The following is a 22510-nucleotide window of genomic DNA, read 5'->3' on the forward strand; positions in this document are numbered from 1 at the left end:
CTTCCGAGGTCTCTGATTTCTGTTTCTTTTTGCTGTTGGGAAATAAATTATTAATTTATTATATAATCTATACTATTATATAAAGCTGAAGAGTTTGTTTGTTTGTTTGTTTGTTTGTTTGTTTGTTTGTTTGTTTGTTTGAACGCGCTAATCTCAGGAACTACCGGTCCAAACTGAAAAATTCTTTTTGCGTTGGATAGCCCTTTGTTCGTGGAGTGCTATAGGCTATATATCATCACGCTATACCCAATAGGAGCGGGGCAGTAATGGTTAATCTCAGGAACTACCGGTCCAAACTGAAAAATTCTTTTTGCGTTGGATAGCTCTTTGTTCGTGGAGAGCTATAGGCTATATATCATCACGCTATATTCAATAGGAGCGGAGCAGTAATGGCTAATCTCAGGAACTACCGGTTTCAACTGAAAAATTCGTTTTGTGTTGGATAGCCCTTTATTTGTGGACCGCTATAAGCTATATATCATCACGCTATGACCAATAGGAGCGGAGCAGTAATGGCTAATCTCAGGAACTACCGGTTTGAACTGAAAAAATCTTTTTGTGTTGGATAGCCCTTTGTTCCTGGAGTGCTATAGGTTATATATCATCATGCTATAACCAATAGGAGCGGAGCAGTAATGAAACATGTTGCAAAAACGGGGAAAATTATGAGTTTTGAGAGCTTCCGTTGCCTGCGCTGCGTAAACGGTTAAAGTTATGCAACAACGATGTATGACGGGATTGTTTCACTTAAAAGTTCTAAATAATATAACAAAGTCCCCGCTGCATCTGTCTGCCTTAACGTGTTAAACTCAAAAACTACCTAACGTATTAAGATGAAATTTGGTATGGAGACAGTTTGAGACCCTGGGAAGAACATAGGCTCCCGGGAAACTACTATTTTTATAACGGAAAACTTTAGCCTGAAAAACTTTATAACGCGGGCGGAGCCGCGAGCAAAAGCTAGTAATATATAATATAATAATATCAGTCCTATAATATACTGTCCCACTGCTGCACGGGCCTCCTCTACTACTGAGAGGGATTAGACCTTAGTCCACCACTGTAGTGCGGATTGATAGACTTCACACACCCTCGATTTTTTTAGAAAAGTCAGAGGTGTGTTTGGGATTTGAACCTGCGGACATTCGTCTCGGCAGTCCGTTCCACAACCAACTAGGCTATCACCGCTTTATAAAATATATATCGTTCTCTTAATAAAACAATGACCTATTCCAAAATTGTTAATTTATGGGGATCGTCAATATACTCATTTCTGTATCCGATCCTTTTTTTTAGGTTGCTATAAAATTGATATTGTTAAACATAAGTCTCAAATTACAGCTATAACATGAAAAAAAAAAAGAAAAATAAATAAGGTCCCAAACAGAAATGAGTTTTTGGACGACTCCCACAAATTATCAATTTTGGAATAAGTCGTTATTTTATTAAGAGAGCAATTAAGTATATCGTCGTTGTAGGTGGAGAACTAACTAATTCGGATTTTGGCCATTTTGGACTTTCATCACTTTTGTGTTGCCCAAAACATGGCGTATATTTTGGCCTAACAAGCATTTCATTATCTTATCCCGTTTCGAAATTATAGCTTTTTTATGTTAAAAGTGGAGAAATAAATATATTCAAATAATATATATTTTGTTGTGGAAAAAGTAAATAATTAAATAATAAAATCAATAATCTGCTACTTATAATCTGTTCAATAGTAAAGAAATTAAATAAAATGAGTTGTTTAATTCTTCCTCGAGTCTATTGTTTAACAAAATTAATCAATTAGTGTGTAGAAGAAGTAAACAACTTGATTTGTTTAATTTAGACATTGAAAATCCTAATGGTATTCACTTTAATAAACTCTATAATTGTAATTATTAAACCTTATAATTACTTTACCATATGGTTTCTAGTGTGGCAAAACTAAATAACTATACGAGTTATTTAGTTTATTTCAGCAAACTTACAAAACATTGTTGTGGCGGAATTAAATAAGAAGTTTTTATTTTTTTATATTTTTTTCTTTAGGTCAGAGTTTTTTGTTAATGCATAATATAATAGATAATAAGACCCAAGATATATAAAAATACCGACATTAAAATTATTTATAGTTTTTTTAGTAATGCTTAAGAATAACGAAAAAAACAGTTAATCGCGTTTATTTCGAAACTAGAAATTTTGAGTTATTTAGTTCTCCACCTACAACGACGATATCTATAATACACATACAGGGTGTCCCAGAAATAGTGTCAAGCGGAGGTCCAGAAATAGAGCACCCTTTGGGGTATCCGAATCACCCCCATGTATATTCCGCGATTTTTCATAGTTTTCGAGTTATGAATATTTTTCTGAATTTTCTATTTGAACAAATAAATGTTTTTTTTTGAAGTAGAAGACTTATTCAAGATTTTTTGTGGCAACAAAATTTTCATTAATTGTACTTTTTTTGCTAAAACAATCAGCTTCATAACTTTAATGAAAATTATGAAAATGTTGGTATAAAGTGAAAAACTTACGTTCTATGAATTATGACTTAAATTTTCTACTTTAAATTATAAATCTAAACAGGTGACTTCGTGGTTCTAAGGTAGGTCAAAATATTCTCCAATCTCTTTTTGATCCATCGCGAAAATTCACCAATCAGAGCAAAGTATTTTGACACGCTTACAAATGACTTATTCTGATTGGTTCATTCTCAATATCTTAACGAAGATTATTTGCATCGTTTATTGAAAACAATCATAAATAATTTCGGTCAAATTTCGTTTTCACCCGTAAGTCCTATTCACCCCATTGAAATAACATAATTTATATATAAATATGTAAAACCTTATACATTATTTAGATTCCGTCAATATTAATTCTACCACCAGTTCGTGCAGTTCTCACCAGAGAACGAGCAAACTCTGGTGTTGCTTTCTAAAAACAGTTTAATGTATAACCAACAGTACATCATAGAGAAAAGAAATACTCTATTTTTTCTATTGTTTAGAGCAATTATTCCTCCGATACTCACTTCTTCTTCTTCTCATTTTCAGTTGAAACTTGATCATTGAACAGTTTAGTCAATTCCAATTCCTTGATGTCATCAGAATTTGTTAATATTATGGCTCTGTAAAACAAATGGAGATATCTTAGTAGTGTAATAAATAATAAAGATTTTGAAGATGTTTGAACATGACATAAAAAATTTAAAGTACAAAAACCATTAAAAATAAAAAAAAATTAACATTATTATACTATTGAAATAAAATTTTAAACTCGGACTATCTGCAAAGTCACAGCAATCTATGTGACTGCACGGGCCTCCTCTGAGAGGGATTAGGCCTTAGTCCACCACGCTGTAGTGCGGGTAGACTTCATACACCCTCAAAATTCTTATAGAGAACTTCTCAGGTGTGCAGGTTTCCTCACGATGTTTTCCTTCACCGTTAAAGCAAGCGATAATTCACAAATACACAACTTTAGAAAAGTCAGAGGTGTGTTTTGGTTTTGAACCTACGGACATTCGTCTCGGCATGCCATTCCACACCCAACTAGGCTATCTTTACTTGAAAATTTCACATGTTTAAAATATTAAGGTTCAATTCGACTTGACTGACCAATGTCACGAATGAATCCAATGTGATTTTTTCTAATCTAAGCAAACAATATATCTTCATCAACGTATAAAGGTGGATTAAAACGTATTCAGGGATTGGTGTGTGGGCACTGACCCCCTTAACATTGTAGGCATTGGGGGCATTGCCTTTATAAATAAACGCATTACACGGCTGTATTTAAAAAACTTTTTTTTTACTTTTAGATTAATGAAACTATTTAATGTATGTTCGAAATACTTAAAAAAAATCACATATCGCTCTTGTCTTGCTCAAGGGGTAGAAAGAGGCACTTGAGCACTCAATTTTCGCCATATGTATTTCACCAGTTTTACTTATAAAAAAATCTCAATGCTATGCTTAGTTAAAACACAAATTTACTTCATCAGCTGTAAGTCAAAACCACTTCAAACCATGTTGCCTCTCAATAAGATTTTAACTAAGAACCGGTGATATTTCTGACAGCTATTTAAGCAATTCTTAACCACATTTTAACGCTAAAACTAGTTATTTTGGTAAGTTCATTGGATGGGTATTTCTTTAAGCTATCTGACGACATAAAACCAAGATTTTGCTTGAGATACCGCTTTAGAGCCTAACACGGCAATGCAGCAGCTGAAGGTTTTAAAATATTGTTGATTTATAAAGTCTGACTGACTGACTGCCTCGGTGGCGTAGTTGTATTGCACGTCCGGTATAATAGCGCTCTGAGGTCCTGGGTTCGAATCCCGGGTCGGGCAAAGTGATATTTGGGTTTTTCTGCTCAGTATCAGCCCGGAGTCTGGAATTTGTGCCCGATATGGCGATAGGCCCGCCCCCTATCACATCATGGGACGGAACATACTTGGCGTAAAGTGGGTGCCCTAGTTGCCCCTCTGCATACCCCTTCGGGGATAAAATGCGTGATGTTTTATGTCTTATGATTTATAAAGTCTACTTGATTTAATTACGACTGTTTGTAATTAAATAATAAATGAAAACCAATATTACGTTTTCTCGAGCTAAACGTGTATCACAACCCCCTTTATTACTTTAAACCCCATACAAATACCTGAGTACGCCCACTTACTATACATTTTTATTAGTGGACGGCCAATTGCGTGGCGCAGTCATTCGACCGCACCCCGGTAGAGATGGGAGACGTATCGATATCGATATTTTAATATTTCTTTTGTAACTTGACAAAATGACGACACATGACGTAGACGGCAGCTCTTTAAACAATTAAAATTAAAATATTTTTCGGATTTTATCGCGGTTTTAATAATTTTAGTTTTCTCCCGACATTTTGGAGACTTTGCAGCCTTCGTGGTTACGGGGGAACTGAGGTGTTGTTCATCCGCAAAATTACAATATCTACCTACATTTTACAAATATACAACTTGTTAAATTTGAAGCTGTTGAATTAAAAACTTAAATGTTTATGAATTTCAATAGCCTCGCGAATTATCCTAGGTAGGAATCGGTGTTCTTTGGCAAGGATTTGTGGCTTGTCTAGTCACAGATGATGATTGGAGCCTCCTTCAGAGTGTTCAGCGACTGCAACTCTTTGAAGCGACTCTTTTAACAACCCAAACATGACCACGAGCACTCTGTCAAGAGTGTAAGACTACGAAGAAGAAACTTGACATATAAAGACACAATTTTATTACACACACTACTTTTAGAGTTAGACAGGGGGATAACTGATGCCACTTTCCAACTTGTATTCCGTCCCATGATGTGATGGGGGCGAGACTATCGCTATACCGAGCATTGTAGACTCTGGGCTGAAACTGAGTAGGAAATTTCAATATCACTGCCCGACCAGGGGATCGAACCCGAGACCTCAGCACTGCAGTCGTAGCGCAATACATCTACGCCACCCAGGCAGCGATTTTGATTTTATTAATATAGGTATTTCTCAATTATACCATTTCTTTACGAGGTATTGCTCGCGACCCCGCCCGCGTGATGGAATTTTCCGGGATAAAAGTCCCGCTACATATTTTCCCGGGATAAAAAGTATACTATAACCTTCCCAGGGTCTTAAACTATCTCCATACCAAATTTCATAAAAATCCGTTCAGTAGACTTTGAGAAAATCGATAACATACAGACAGAAAAGGGGAATTCGTTTTATAATTTGTATAGATATTGCCAACTTTTTCATTTCAAAATTATTCTTTGACACAAACCTTGTCCTGATAATTAGGAACACAAAAGGAATCAGTAAAGCCGGTCAAGTTCTCGATGCTCTTACATACATGTGACAATTGATTATAGAAATATTAATTTGACCTAACCAGTCAATATTTTAAACTGCAGGCTCTTTGCATTCGCGGCACTGTAAATCCCACAGTATTAGTCAAAATTCGATACAAATAACTTTGCATCGATAAATAGATACACCTAACCAGTTAAAGAAAACTATAAAATTACAGATTGTTTGCGTTCGAGGCATCGGTATCCCACAGTATTATTACTCAAAAATCGGTACAAATAAGTTTTTATCGATAAAACGTGTCCCATCCCTACGCCCTGTGATTCCCTCCGTGTCAAGGCGAGCGGCCTTTGTCCCTTCACCCGAACATCCCTATATCTATGCATTGTTAGATTAACTCCGATTTACGAATGTTGAGTTTAGGCTGGCTTGGTACGCGGTTTTTATTTGGAAATAACGTATGTGATATTTTGATAAGTCAGTTTTAAGGCGCATTCGGTTAATTTTGGGCAGTTTTTCGATGTTTATATGTGAGAGTCCGCCTGGATAGGTACCACCGCAATATCTATTTCTGTCGCCAAGCAGCAGTGTGTTGTGTTCCGGTTTGAGAAGTAGCCAGTATAACTACTGGACAATAAGACTTAACATCTCATGTCTCAGCCGAGCGCAGTGGAATACCAAACACTTTATAATTCAAGGTGTTGGTGTTTCTACTGTTTGGATCGTATCGCGTACCATCAAGCGAACGGGGAGCTCTTCTCATCATTCAAAGCAATAAAAAATATTAAAAAAATCTCAAATAAAATATGGAACGATACCGGCATATTATACATGAAAATGGTTATAAGAAAAACTTCTGTATGTGAAGTAGATATATAAGTAACGACTCACCTAATTCTGCCTCCGTCCACTCGGTCGTGTTTCCGAGGGTCACTGATCACTGAGACCGTGGTCTCGGCCACTTCTCGCCGTCTCTTGTGCCTTTTGGACTTGTGTTCGCTATAACATAGAAAAAAATCCATAATTACACTTCTTATAAGAAACTTTGACTTTGCGGTTGAACAACACCTCAGTCCCCCCGTGACCAAGGCTACAGTCTTCGAAACGTCGGGAGAAAACTAAAATAAAAAACCGCGATAAAATCGGAAAAATAGTTTAATTTCAACTTCTTATAAGAATTAATATGTCCATACTAGACTATGCCTGTATCATGGACATCAAAAACATAGTTTAAAACATATAAATTACAATAGTACAATAGTAAAATAAATAAAAAAACTTACTGTCTTCTGCTTCGTTCTTTCTTCTCTTTAGACCTATGTTTGTGTCGCTTCCTATACACAGAGCCGCCGTTTCCTTCATCAACTGTTTCCAAGTGTAATACATACAATCGATATATTTGTAAAAGAATTACCTGCAAGTTAATAACTGGTACTAAAATCAGATTAACATCTACCCGCCTTTGATAAAGGAGGTTATGTTTTGATAAAATCAAGTCGAGATCGGGCCTGTGTATACAGGGTCATTTTGAGATTGCGTTACTAAATAAATTCACATATTTATCGTCTTGAAATAACACTTTACAATAAATTACTTGAGCCGTAGATGTAAGATAAAAAAGTGTGAGTTTCGAACAAAATAAATATTAATAAAAAGTAATTTTAATTTTACACGCCCGAATGTCACTACTTCTACTCTAAGAGAATTCATCGCAGCGACATCACACTTTTAGTCAGAAATACTCACACACGCGTCATATTCACACTAAACTACAATATGAACAAAAAAAATGAAAATAGTAATCGGGATTTTTAGTCAAAATATTCGTTATTTACGGATGATTTTTGACACAATGTTAGCAAAAGTGGAGACGAGTAGGTATAATTTATTAAAGCAATTTCAAAATGACCCTGCATAGAGCGGATATTAAAAGATTGACAAACAATAAAAACATTACACTACATAGTTAATTATAGCCCGGACATAAGGACCAAATTTGTGCTCTGAAAGTTATTACCAATTGGTAAGTCGCTGTCTTATTTAAAATGTCCGTGTGACAAGATGTCAGCGTCCTTAGACATTAATACAAATAACATATTTACAGAAAATATACTAATATGCACATTCAAAACGTACAAAACATAAGATGGAGAAAATATGAAGTATTTTACATTGGTTTTGCTATTTCACAGTAGATTGAACCATCGCATCAGCGCAAAATATTAGTATGACAATCTTCCAAATGTCCGCTCTATATAATCTTAAAACTCTTTGGTTATTAAGCTGTATGGCTGAGAGCCTTTGCTTTTCCTCAAGGAGTAAATCAAACCAAAAAAAACTCTTTGGGTAACCCTTTGCCTTCCCAATAATAAAGGGAAAATCAAAATTTATAAAAAAAAAAACTCTGGGTAATTAAATCTAGTTCCTAATAATTATACGCAAAATACTTACCAATGTATTTTTGCACGTGAAAAATATGTTCATATAATTAATAATTCTATAGTGGCAAATAATTAGAAGACGGAAAGCCAAAAACGGGGCATCTTGAAGAGCTATATTCATTATAATAGCACACACTTCGATAGTACAACAGCAAGCTCGACTGTTCCTGGAATGAAAGGCGGATTGACAGTCTGGCTTGACGGCTTGACGGTGACGCTTGAGCGATAGCTTTATACAGCATTGTGATGAGGATTCGTTAAGTTTGTGAAAATGTTTGTGAGTTTGTTCTTTTTTTTATTCCTTTGAATGACAAGACGAGCTTGCCCTTCTGATGCTAAGCGATAAGATCCATAAACAGTAGAAACACCAACACCTTAAATTACATATTATTTGGTATTCCACTGCGCTCGCCATCCTGAGACATGAGATGTTAAGTCTTATGTTCAGTAGTTACACTGGAATGTCAATCAATTATAGCCGATTTCAAAACAATCGTTACCTTCGAATCGTTAGTGAAAACGGACCAATCAGAATCAAGTTTGACGTTACAAATCAGTTGTTGGTTCATTATTATTGGGTGAATGTCTTCAAATTATATAATTATATTGTGTTTAACTTTCTGCGCTTGAAGGCACTTTTAGATTCAATTATATACAAGTAATTTTCCTAACTTGGGCTTACATTATAGCTATAAGTTATAATATTTTAATAATTGTAATCGTAGTATTAAGTTTGCTGGAAAACCTAAATAAATATATTCATACTGTCCCGGAGTTTATGATTGAAATAGTATGAAATTTGCAGTAAACATTTCGACAGACAAACACATTAAATTGAATTTATATAACTCATAAATATTTCATTAAATAGTTACTTAAAGTGATAACTGACAATGACTGTACCTATATTCTGTTCGGGTAATAAATATAATATATTACATAATACAGTTACTTAAAGTGGTATTTGGTAGTGACTCTACTTATATACTATGTTTTTGAAGCTTACAATATTTTTTTATATTGTCTCTTAGTCATAGTTTAAAGGCCAAATAAAGTTATTTGTGCTTTCTAACTAAGGACAACAGTTTTTAATACAATCTTCCCTCTGCATATACCTTAAGACCTTCTCCCGAGCAAACGCCCTTGAGAATTCGTTCCATACATTTACATCGCACGAGTTATGGAATATGTAAAGAATTACGAATAATTTATTTAAAAACTAATTTTAGGTCTTTTTGAAAATTTTAAACTACCTTTTTTTTTTAATTTCTGTTTAAGAGAGTTGTTTGTAACTTAAGATGTGCGGAATCAATAATCTAGTGGCATTTTTATTGTGAAGTTAATTACACTATATTCACATTATACATAATTTAAAACCAGCAAGTTAAGGATAACATTTTTTATAAATATGATGTAAAAAAACTTTTTATTTTCGTGTAGAAAGCTTTTCAAAATACTATTAGCACTGCGTTTTGCTAGGGGAGCACCTTAAGACAAAATAAGATATGGAGGAATATTTAGCTATCGTGATTATGTCAGAATAGTGTGGTATGAAACTTTGGATGTAATGTAAAAAAATACTAGTCTTTTTAGTCTCTCGGGCGTAAGTTTTCTTTAGAGTTTTTTCGTTAGTCATACCTGCGCAAGGAGTTTATTTTAGTGTGAAAGAAAAAAAAACCTGAGTATTTTTTAAGTCTCTCAGGCGTAAGTTTTCTTTAGAGTCTTTTCGTTAGTCATACCTGCGCAAGGAGTTTATTTTAGTGTAAATAAAAAAACCTGAGTAAATTTTTTAAGTCTCTGGGGCGTAAGTTTTCCTTAGAGTCTTATCATTAGTCTCTCCTGTGCAAGCGCTTCCTGGAGATTTTTTGTATTGAAAAATAAAATAACTCAAGGTACGCCAATGCTTTTATCACCTAAGTTTTTGTCTACAAATTATTTAATGATTAACGACAATGATTCTTTTTTTATGTAATTATTTTTAGTCTCTGCGGCCTAGAATTTTCTCTAAAGCCCTCAGCTCTCCTGGGAAATAACTAACGCCTAAACCTTTAAAAGTTAGTATATAAAGCTATTGTCTCATAAAGATGGGTGTTTTATCAAACCCTTATATATATTAACCACATTTTTTAAACCAACGTATGTCTCTATCAAACCTTAATGTAACCATTTCTTTATCTTTTTTTTAAATCAAGGTTTTTTACTTTACATCCAAAGTTCGTGCAGTGTGCTAAGCGTGCAGATATCCACGTACATGTCGGACCTATTTGCTGCTCCACGCGACTTCCTGGACTTGGTAGCGGTCAGGACGACTGTGAACTGCATCAGGGACCAGGACCAGATCGCCAGGGTCAGGAGCACGAGGACCTTCTCCGAGGCCACCTTCTCATCTTTGAAGGAGTCGAAGAATTCTATGATATCCGCCGCAGTGCCTGGAAGACGGGATTTGGAAAGGAGATCGAGGCATGAGAGTCAAGGTCGGAGTAAGGAGATCGAACTAGGTGAGAGTCAAGGTCTAAGTACAGTGGTAATGTCGGTATCTCCTTAAGGGCGTCCATTAATCATGTGAAGCTCGAAAGGATGGGGTTCGGAAATAAAATCACGAAATATACTTTAACTAAAAAAGATAAAGATATATTTATTCTGCAAATATGGGTAAATAACGATAACCGAACATGAGATTCTTCAGAGTAACCATATTTAACCGAAAGATGGTATGCAAAATTACATTTTCTTCAAGAGTATAATATAAGAATTTTTCAAAGCATTTATGGCACAAGTATGCACTATAAAAAATATCATTGTCAAATCCTAAGTATTATAATATAAGAAAAATGGAAAAAAAAACACGTGATTTTGAGAAGGGGGAAGGGTAGTCTAAAACTTTACATATCACTAGGAGGGAGGTTTAAAAGTAACAAAAACATCACGTGATTAATGGAGGACCCCTTATATTGGCGATTTCTTGTTGGTTATTGTATATATTATGACATGTATTGTTAAACTATATAGTTATAGAGCGAACATCAAGGCCAAATTTTTGCTCCAAAATGTATTACTAATTGGCAATAACTCGCTGTCTTATTTGAATGATCTCCACGTCGAACTCGAACTGGAAACGTCGTCGAACGTAAAAAAAAACCTTTTCATATAAAGATGATAAAAGTTTGAATGGATATACATGAATGGGTTCATCGACTGTTGTGCTTCAAAAAGATCTCAGATATTAATAATCAATGACGTCGCCAATGGGGGGCAGGAAGGGGCAGCTGACCCCCCCCCCTCCCCTAGAAGTTCGGCAATGACGTACGGGAATATTTTCTATTCCTAATATTCCTAATATAACATATATGTTCTCGACTTTACCTACAATTCATACTTTTCTCATTCTCCATATGAACAAATAAATAATAAAAGAATTTGCAAATACGGTCAAAAGTCTACTTCATTCAACTAGCTGAATTAATGTACTTACCAATATATACAAGTAATAGTTGACTCAATTGGTCCCTTGTGAGGTCTCCTTTAGGTAACAACCATCTCCCGACAATGAGGGTGAGCATCAGGAACTGTTCTATGAGTGTCACCCACATATCCGTGGGAATCTTCGTTGCTCCAGGAATCAAGATTTCCGTCTGAAAGTGGACTTAAATTAGAAACGTTTTTTATGGATCTACTGCAATGTTGCTAGAGAGTTAATGGCTGCCAGGATACAAGCGGAAGAGGAAACGTAAAAAGGCTATTAGGTAAGTAAGAGAGAGGAAACAAAGGGAACTTAGGATAGAAGAAGAAAAACGGGGCTAAGTTCGCATGCGTTTAGGCTTAATGTGTTGCAACCAAGAGGTATATTGGACTGAGTTCCTCGGTGACGAATGTCCAATGTATTAGCGTTTTAATGTGAAGGGTTCTTAGATCATTACTTTTTTGTTTAATCCCTCAGAAACTTCCGTATTTTATTACCATTCTGTCTATTAAATTATCTTCAATAAATAGAACCTTCTTGTCGAATGTCACTCTATGACTTAAATTATCATTTGAGATGCTAACATCTGGCTATTTAATAGTGACGATCTTAATGGTTTTTTTTTAGCGGGGAAGAAACGCGTTGTCGCTACCACCACTTCGAGGGTGAGTGGTATAGTTATGTTGGTTTCACCGGTCTTACGGCCCAGTTCGACACTCGGGAGTATAACATCAACTGAGCGAGCATTGGACTGCCTAACCCCTGTATACCTTACACCATACCAACCAAAATCCGCGGTGGTCTTCTTCGGCGCATACGGGACGGCCCGAGGATATGTTGCACTAAGATACCTGCTCGAAACCGTCCCTGCGCGATACCGTATTGCAGCACCTCTCTAATTGTAGGGGCAAAGATTCCCCCACATATTAAATAACGCCTTTGGAGTCTACATCGGGAGACCTACTACCCGCATTGTCATCACCTCAGAGTGGCTGTAGTCGAGCGAGCAGCCCCCCACTGCTCGCCCCGCGACTCTCTCTAAGCCCCAATTAGTCACTCTTGCGACAGGTAGGGGATACCGTGGCGGAATTCTTAATATACCCCGAGCCACAGTTCACGACGATCTTAATGCTCGCGTTTATCTTGACAGAGTTTTAGCTGATATAGCACTTTAGAGCGAACTTTAATTGCAGCTAATACGGCACTTAGTCCAACTGTTGGACTAACCGGCGTTGCATACTTGGCGGCGTACAGGTTGACGCTCCTGTAGAGGAACAGATGGTTACGTTCCTCTATGGAAAAGAAAGATTCCCAGTCAGGCAGATGTTACCTGACCGACCGCGGCTCCTCCGACGGTTCCTTATCGGAGGTGGTATATATATTGCGCAAATTCTGCTACCGCAAACCAGTATCGTCTATCGCCATCTAGCGTGATTGGTATGCGACATCACTACAATTGTTATTCCAATCACATCGATCATCATGCAGTTCCAGTGATGTTGACGAGATGACGGTATATATTAATTGGGCCCCCATCAATACTTTTTTTTGGGTATCGGACGCCGCAGTCAACAAGGGAGAGACCTGCGAATGAGATACTAGATCCCCCGGCTCAGAAACTGCAGGGCCCTGGAAGAAAGTTTGGGGGATATAGCTGGGAAAGAAGCTTGGAGGAAGGACATGTACGCGGGCCCTTGTTAGAGTGCGTTCGGCTAATTTCGGACGGTTTTTGGTGTGTTGCGAGGAGTCTCGAAAATATTTTTTTTCTCATAAAATATTTAAGCGATACCAACATTTTATACTTGAAATTGGTTATTATTAATGATACTTTATGTGATAATTTAATCATCTTCCAATTCTCTCTGTGTAAGCTTAAAAATAGATGATAATATCAGTATAGAAATTTAAAACCCTTAAAAAAGATCGGACCTTCGCGGGGTAAGTTCGGACTCCGTTCTAATAACGCTTCTAATGCTAGTATCATAAGGTCCACAAAATCAAACAGAAGATTGAAAAATGTCAAAAAGAGCGAAATCCACCTTTTTTGTTTCAATGCACATCGCTCCCGTTCTTGGTCGTAGCATCAACTGTGGTATACAGAGCGGGGCAAAAGAAACAGCGTAGTCGCTTACATAGCTTAAACTAAAAAATAACCATAGATTCGTGGTATTTTTTCGTTATACGATCTTACCCCGTATCCGATCTTACCTGAACGCACCTTATAACCATGAGGAATACACAATGGACTGTGTGCCTAGAGCTGCAACAAAAGTCCCCTTTACGGGCATGCAATGTGGAAACCGAGCGTTCAAGAATTGCCTCGAGGAAGAGGGCGTGGCATACTCACTTCTATGTAGGTCATGTTGATGATTTTCTTTTGCAGCCGGAGGTCCACCTTGTGTAGTTCTATTAGCCATATTGCAGGGACTACGAGACCTAGGTAAATGAATACTGAGGGGCAGAACCTGAAACAATTTTTTTTTATGTATTTTTCTTAGTTTTTTTTTTAATTCGTTGACTGTTATGTGACTTCTTCTGTGTGAAGGTGGCGATAACCTAGTTGTGTGTGGAACAAACTGCCGAAATTAATGTACACAGGATAAAAAACCAAACACACCTCTGACTATTATAAAATTATGTGTGTATGTGTGAATTAACGCTTTAACGCTAAAGGAAAACATCGTGAGGAAATCTGAATACCTAAGAAGTTGTTTAAAGGAATTTTGAGGGTGTTTGAAGCCTACCCGCACTACAGCGTGGTGGACTAAGGCCTAATCTCTCAGTAGTAGAGGAGGCCTTCAGCAGTGGGACAGTATATAATACAGAGTTGATATTATATTATTAAAGTGACTTCGCATCTGATGTAAAAGTAAAGCCAAAGAAAATGTTAATAACGTATTTGATAATAACATTTTGAATTATTTCATAACTCATTATTTCAATCTACCTACCTTTTTACCTGACTTCAAAAAATTTGGACGTTGCTGACGATATGCTCTATATAGGTATATATTTATGTACTAATTAATAGCTTTTGCTCGCAGTTTCGCACGCGTGAAGTAGTTTTCCGGAATAGAAGTCCCTCTATATTTTCCCGAGATAGAAAGCCGATAACCTTCCCAGGGTCTTAAACTATCTCCATTCCAAATTTCATAAAATCCGTTCAGTACATTTTGAGCAAATCGATAACATACATAGCGACAGAAAAGGGGACTTTGTTTTATATGTAAAGATGTCCAGTAATTTCTCCTTCAAATGTGGACCGATTGTGAAAATCATTTCACTAATAGGAAGCTACGTTACTCCTAAGTGCTACAGACCACTTTAACCCAACTATGAAAAAAAAAACATGATTCCCGAGAGGGTTGTGATCTCATATAAAATTTTTAATTAATTTCTTCCTTATTTTACGAGCATATAAATGAACTGCTCTAAACAACAATAAGAACCAATTGTGTTTTATTTTCCTCTCTTTATCATGTACTGTAGTCTTAAACTGATTTTGAAAAGAGCAACACCAGTTCACGCCCGTTCTCTGGTGAGAACTGCACGAACTGGTAGAGTTAATATTGAATCGAAATAATGTATAACATTTTACAGATTCAAATAAATCATTTTATTTCAATAAGGTTAACTAAGGCCGAGTCGCGAGAAAAAGCAAATGTCATAAATGTTTTCCTCGAAAGAAGGTTCGAGAAAATGAAATAACTATATAAACAAGGTTTATTTAAGGGTCGGGATAAATTAGGTCAACGCTGTCTCCGGATATGCCATTAGCCACCCCATAGATGTCAGTTTTGACATGTTCTCAGATAGTACGTAAATTAGTAATATAGAAACATCGATGTACATGTACTACGTATTAGATTTGACACACCGAACATTCACTGTGTTCAACTGAATTGAACTGCAATCCATTCAAAGTGACTTGAGTATGGTCAATATTGACAGCTTGTGGTTGTGTACGGAGTGGCGCTGATGATATGAGAACTCGAGTCTAAGTGTAAACGTCCAGGTTGAATAAAAAATATGAGTCAAGCAAAACTATTTGTAGTTTAAGTGAATAAATAGGTTACAACAGTGACGTTTTGGTCGCCATTTTAGTTCAGATTTTGAACAAATAGTTTATATGGACGTTCGTGTCTATACAATATACGTCAATGTATAGAAAGAGAATCTTTGTTGCCACGCTGTTATAGAATACTACGACTGACTGCGTAAGTAGGTACACGGTTATTTTTAAAGACATTAAACGTCAGTTTATTATAGTTAGTTATCTATACTATTATATAAAGCTGAAGAGTTTGTTTGTTTGTTTGTTTGTTTGTTTGTTTGAACGCGCTAATCTCAGGAACTACCGGTCCAAACCGAAAAATTATTTTTGCGTTGGATAGCCCTTTGTTCGTGGAGTGCTATAGGCTATATATCATCACGCTATACCCAATAGGAGCGGAGCAGTAATGGCTAATCTCAGGAACTACCGGTCCAAACTGAAAAAATATTTTTGTGTTGGATAGCTCTTTGTTCCTGGAGTGCTATAGGCTATATATCATCACGCTATGACCAATAGGAGCGGAGCAGTAATGAAACATGTTGCAAAAACGGGGAAAATTATAAGTTTTGAGAACTTCCGTTGCCTGCGCTGCGTAAACGGTTAAAGTTATGCAACAATGACGTGTGACGGGATTGTTCCACTTTAAAAGTTCTAAAAAATATATTATAAAACAAAGTCCCCCGCTGCATCTGTCAGTCTGAACGTGTTAAACTCAAAAACTTCCCAACGTATTAAGATGAAATTTGGTATGGAGACAGTTTGAGACCCTGGGAAGAACATAGGCTCCCGGAAACTACTACTTTTATAACGGAAAACTTTAGCCTGAAAAACTCAACGCGAGCGGAGCCGCGGGCAAAAGCTAGTTAGTTATAAACCGTGCATAAGGATCAATTTTGTGCTCTGAAAGTTACCAATTGGTAATAAGTCGTCTTTTAAAATGTCCGTGTGACAAGATGTTACAGCGTCCTTAAATATTAATACGAAAAAGACGTATTTATGGAAAATGTGCTAATATGTGCATTAAATGTAATGTGCATTAAGCGGCGATAGCCTAGGTGAGTGTGGAACGAACTGCCGAGACGAATGTCCGCAGGTTCAAATCCCAAGGGCACACACCTCTGACTTTTCTAAAATCATGTATGTATTCTTTGTGAATTTATAGTTCGCTTTAACGGTGAAGGAAAACATCGTGAAGAAACCTGCACATTCGAGAAGTTCTCTATAGGAATTTCGAAGGTGTGTGAAGTCTACCAATCCGCACTAGGCCAGCGTGGTGGACTAAGGCCTAATCCCTCTCAGTAGTAGAGGAGGCCCGTGCTCAGCAGTGGGCAAGTATATAATACAGGGCTGATATTATTATTATTATTATTATTATGTGCATTAAAAACGTGCAAATGACGAATGTAAAAAATATGAAGTATTTTACATTGGTGTTTTGCTATTTCACGGTAGATTGAACCATCGCTTGAGCACAAAATTTTTGTATGACAATCACCCAATGTCCGCTCTATATACTTTTAATTAAAACTCTTTGGTTATTTTTAATAATAAGTCTTATGTTCAATTGTTTTATTTTTATTTATTTTTTCGCTACTAAGCACACACCGGAGACAAAAAGGCAGCAGTAGAGGGAAAAGGAGCTTCCTTTTTGTAAACTTCATCTGTCACACTTGACAGTTGACACATGTCAATCTGACATTTGTAGGGAACGCCACTACAGACTCACTGTTTGTTAGATTACAAATGCAGATGTACTATATGTAATACTAGCGACCCGCCCCAACTTTTTACGCTTAGCATCAATTTTTATAACTGATTTCTGGTGGTCCGATCCCAAATTAATAATTAAGTTAATATTTATTTTAAAATAGAACTGTATAGTAACTGTATTATTATTTTCAATAAGTGTGTGGTTTCAATTAGTAACGCAATGTCAAATGACCCTCTTATATGGACCGGGTATTACTATATTTCGTATAAAAGAACTTCACTAATAGTAAATAATCATAACAATAGCCCTGGATTATATGTCCCACTGCTGCACGGGTATCTACTACTGAGAGGGATTAGGTCGTAGTCCACCACGCTGTAGTGCGGGTAGACTTCACACACCCTCGAAATCCCTATAGAGAACTTCTCAGGTATGCAGGTTTCCTCACGATGTTTTTCTTCACCATTAACTAATTGTGACTATAATAAATTAGTTCTTAGGCGACAAATTTTACTCTTTTACCGTTATTCTACGCTTCGGCAGTCATTCACAAAACAATGAAAGGTCAGACAAAATGGTTCACCCCTTTCAAGGACAGTAGGGTAGATACGTTTATAGAGGGTAATGTCAAAAAGGATGGAAATGAATGAGAGCTAATTGGTAATAATATAGTTGTTTAAACGCCATCTTCAATGAATGACCTCAAACGGTTTTTTCGATTTCAAAATTGACCAATCAGAACGAAGAATTTTTAAATACAAAAGAGTTATTTTGATTGGTTCTTTCGGAATCGGTTTGAAGATTGAGATTTGGATTGTTTATGAAAACGGCTGTATTTTTTTATTGCTTTGAATGACGAGACGAGCTTGCCGTTCGCCTGATGGTAACCGATACAATCCATAAACAGTAGAAACACCATCCAATTTTCAATTACAAATTATTGTTTGTTATTCCATCATGAGACATGAGATTTTAAGTTTCATTATGTCCAGTAGTTACACTGGCTACAATGACCTTCAAACCAGAACATAACAGTGACTTCACACTGTTGCTTGACAGAAATAGACATTGCGGTGGTACCTACCCAGACGGACTCTCACATATGAGAGACCTACCAGTAACACCAGTGTCTCTTTATCTCTCTTGAGCGCAAAGACCCTAAAGCTACCACTAAATATTAAGCTAAAGTGTGTGGCTTTGTACTTCTATTTTATTATATTTTGAAGTCCAGATAAGCTTCAAACAGGCTGGGATAAGTGTAACTATTGGTATCAACCCGAAACACAACAGTGACTACACACTACTGCATAGCGGCAAAAATAGACATTGCAGTAGTACCTACACTCTCACATGTCAGGGACCTACCACCAGTGAATAATGTAATCTAAATATTTAGACTTGACACACGAGGTTATTGACATGTGGGATGTGGACTCTACAATTATTGTCCCGATTGTCGTTTCTGCGCGTGGGTTGATACCAAATAGCCTCGACCAACATCTTCAGAAGCTCTCAATTTTCCGTTGAGTCGGAGGCCAGATGCAGAATGCAGTATTGCTGGACACGGCGTGCATTGTGAGGCGATTGCTCACTTTGAATCCCTAATAGGTGGCTTGGGTTTTGAGCTTCGCCATCGGAGAGTCATTGATTTTTTTTTTTGTATCCATTGTTATTTTTAAGCTGTTTTTAAATACGTGCGTGGCAAAGTGACCCCACTTCTCCTGATGATAAGTGGAGTGGTCCAATAGAATGTCGACTGACGAGAGATGATTACCCCTCAGTCGACACAGTTATGCCTGTTGGAACTGGATATACAGGCTGATCCCGGAACGCGACACTTACGTGGGCCACTGTGGGTTTTCACACCTTGTGTACGGTCGCTATCAAGGCGGATATAAAATATATCCTACCACCATATTATTCCCACCATTAAATAAAAGCATACGATTTTGAAAGTTTAATTTTGTATATGGAGCCAATTCAGTCAAAAACAAGCGGTCAATTTGCAGCTTAAGTGTTGTTTAGTAAATAGAAAGAAAGAAAGATTTATAATTGGGACAATAACAGTATAACATGTATAATATAAGCAGATAAAAACAAAGCATATAAAGAAAAATACACAATTATACACAATTATACCCATTGTGCCAACAATGGGAACCCTTATTCAACTTCTTGCTGCAGTACCAGCATGACTGATACTACAGCGCTGAAATATAAATAGTTCAATAACTTAAGGGTCTACTTAAGATCTTACTCAATATTGGGATTGGTTCATTAATACCACCCTAAGACCTGGACTAAGAGCCCCAGGAAAAGACTTATGATACACTAATCCATCATTATTGGTGGTAGGTCTCTCATATGTGAGAGTCCGCCCGAGTAGGTACCACCGCAATGTCGCCAAGCTGCAGTGTGTAGTCACTGTTGTAGGTTCGAACATTGTAACCAGTGTAAAAACTGGACATAATTAACATCTCATGTCTCAGGATGGCGAGCACAGTGGAATACCAAACAATACTTTGTAATTCAAGGTGTTAATGTTTCTGCTGTTTATGGGCGGTTGTATCGCTACCATCTGGCGAAGGGCAAGCTCGTCTCGTCATTAAAAAAAACTTCATTTTATTAAAAGAGCAATGAAAAAAAATAAAAAAAAAATAACTTACCACTTCCATTCTTGGTTTTCTTTTATGGTCAATGTGAAAAGACCTTCAAATATCAAAAGCAGGATGGGCGATGCTAGGTACCAGTACTCTAAACTGTCTTTAAATACCGTTACTTGCCAAATAGCGATGATGCCATGGCAGGCAAATACCAATCTTGTAATAACTGCCTTGATTGTAGCCAAAACTTTGCCGATATTCGCCATTTTGTTAAACGCGAAATGGCATCACGATTCGACGACCTTTGTGTTCGATTTAAAAGTTTAAACGTTCATTCTTTATCTGTGGTGGTTTACGCGGGTTTTTAATTTAAAATTCGAATACATTTTCATGTTCGTTTTAAATTAAGAATTCCCTTCTTATCACATGTGGATTATTTGAAATATGCTGATATTGCTTTTTTATATTTATGTATCGGCTTTTTTAATCATTTTTAAAACACTGGCTGATATGGTTACATTTTAAACTTGCTGCAAAATTTCTTATATTTTTTTTAAACATGGAAATATAAAATATTCTATACACTAAATTTTAAAAGTTGCAAATATTTTTAAAAATAGAATACATATTTTTTTAATATTTTTCGTAAAGGCATTATTTTTATTATTTTTTATTTTATATCAAAGGCACTATAATCAACTTCCTAAATCAATTAAAAATTAATAAAATTGATACCACAACACAAAAACCGTTTGAACTTCGCGAAATCCACTGGATAGTGTAAACTATCTTCGCAAATGAAGTAAAGAGTTAACACATCTAAAATAAGAGATGGGTCGCCATTTTATTTTATAGGATCGAGTCCATTGCTTGTTCAGTATTCTTGCGCAATATTTTTTTACACAGTCCAGTGAAAATAGATATTTATCATAGGTTACTTAATATACCAAATACCAATGCTGGACATTACTAGGAGGGTTTTATTTCTAATCTGTCTATACATATTATAAAACAACTCCCCTTTTTTGTCTGTCTGTAATCTATTTGCTCAAAATTTACTGAAGCGACACTAATTTTCATTTTTCATACATATTTTAAAACAGCAGTTTTTTCTATGTTTTTTTAACCTGGTTAAATTAAAAAAAAAATCGTTTAAATCAATGAGCCTTTCAACCATCGATATATTCTAATATATTGGTATGTGTATTTATATTATGTATTCTGTTTTCGCGAATAAAATATAATTATATCACTAAATGAAAGAGCACACCCGGCAATGGAAATCGAACAAATAATAAAAATCGTAGTACTGATTTTCTCTTTGCGCGCGCATTTGCCTCACCAACCAATCACAGGTTACTTTACCAAAGGGCTTGTAATACCACACATTTGCCATTGAAAAACTATTCTTCACCCTTAATTGTACAGAAATAGAGGTCAAAATTAAATTTAGCAGTAGTAAGAGAGTGGTTTTAAGGCAATTTGCAATTGGGGTGAGTTCTGGCCCGTTTTGTGGTTCACATTTTATTATATTATTTTACCAAGAAAGTATGACTCGTGCTACGTATGTAGTTTGCTAGCAGTGCCAAGATTTTATCTATTCCTGATTTTCTAATTTTTATTATATTTATTGGGGATAAAAGACAGATGTAAGTATATTACAGTCAAAGGGTTTTAGGCATCGATATATGTACTACGTACTAGATTTGGCGTACCGATCATTCACTGTGTTCAACTGAATTGAACTGCAATCCATTTAAACTGACTTTATTACGGTCAATATTGACAGCTTGTGGTTGTGTACGGAGTGGCGCTCATGATATAAGAACTCGAGTCTAAGTGTAAACTTGGATTTGGATAATAAATATTAGTCAAATAAGTAAATTTTTTTTTGCTCAAGCGAATAAATAGGTTATAACAGTGACGTTTTGGTTGCCATTTTAGTTCAGATTTTTAACAAATGGTTTATATGGACGTTCGTGTCTATAGAATATACGTCAATGGTTCTAAGATAATATAGTGCGGACATTGGAAAGATTGTCATACAAAAATTTTGCGCTTATTTGATGGTTACTCAATCTACTATTAAATAGCAAAATATCAATGTAAAATAACTCATATTTTTTCCATATCATGATTTGCACGTTTTTAATATGTTTTTTGTAAATATATTATTTTTATATTAATATCTAAGAACGCTGACATCTTGTCACACGGACATTTCAAATGAGACAACTTATTACCAATTGGTAATAACTTTATGAGTAAACATTTGGCGGATTAGGTCTTCGTCCACCACGCTGTAGTGCGGGTAGACTTCACACACCCTCAAAATTCCTATAGAGAACTCTGGTCAGCAGGTTTCCTCACGATATTTTCCTTCACCGTTAAAGCAAACGATAATTCACAAAGAATACACACATAATTTGAGAA

General features: G+C 36.0%; 1 protein-coding gene across 1 annotated transcript; it reads right to left on the bottom strand.

Annotated features, from left to right (window-relative positions):
* Positions 1 to 4: 4 nt before the first annotated feature.
* On the bottom strand, positions 5 to 20625 carry LOC115449934 (transmembrane protein 26; the record flags this gene model as incomplete). Its single annotated transcript, XM_037446406.1, has 10 exons — positions 20141 to 20625; positions 14019 to 14174; positions 12937 to 12973; positions 11722 to 11881; positions 10483 to 10678; positions 8260 to 8416; positions 7092 to 7222; positions 6700 to 6807; positions 3023 to 3118; positions 5 to 32 (listed from the first exon to the last, which is right to left on the bottom strand). Coding segments are annotated over exons 1-10 (1272 nt in total), but the record flags the coding sequence as incomplete, so codon positions are not given.
* Between the last annotated feature and the right edge of the window lie 1885 nt (positions 20626 to 22510).

Source organism: Manduca sexta, chromosome 1, assembly GCF_014839805.1.
Source record: "Manduca sexta isolate Smith_Timp_Sample1 chromosome 1, JHU_Msex_v1.0, whole genome shotgun sequence".
Classification (NCBI taxonomy): Eukaryota; Metazoa; Arthropoda; class Insecta; order Lepidoptera; family Sphingidae; genus Manduca; species Manduca sexta.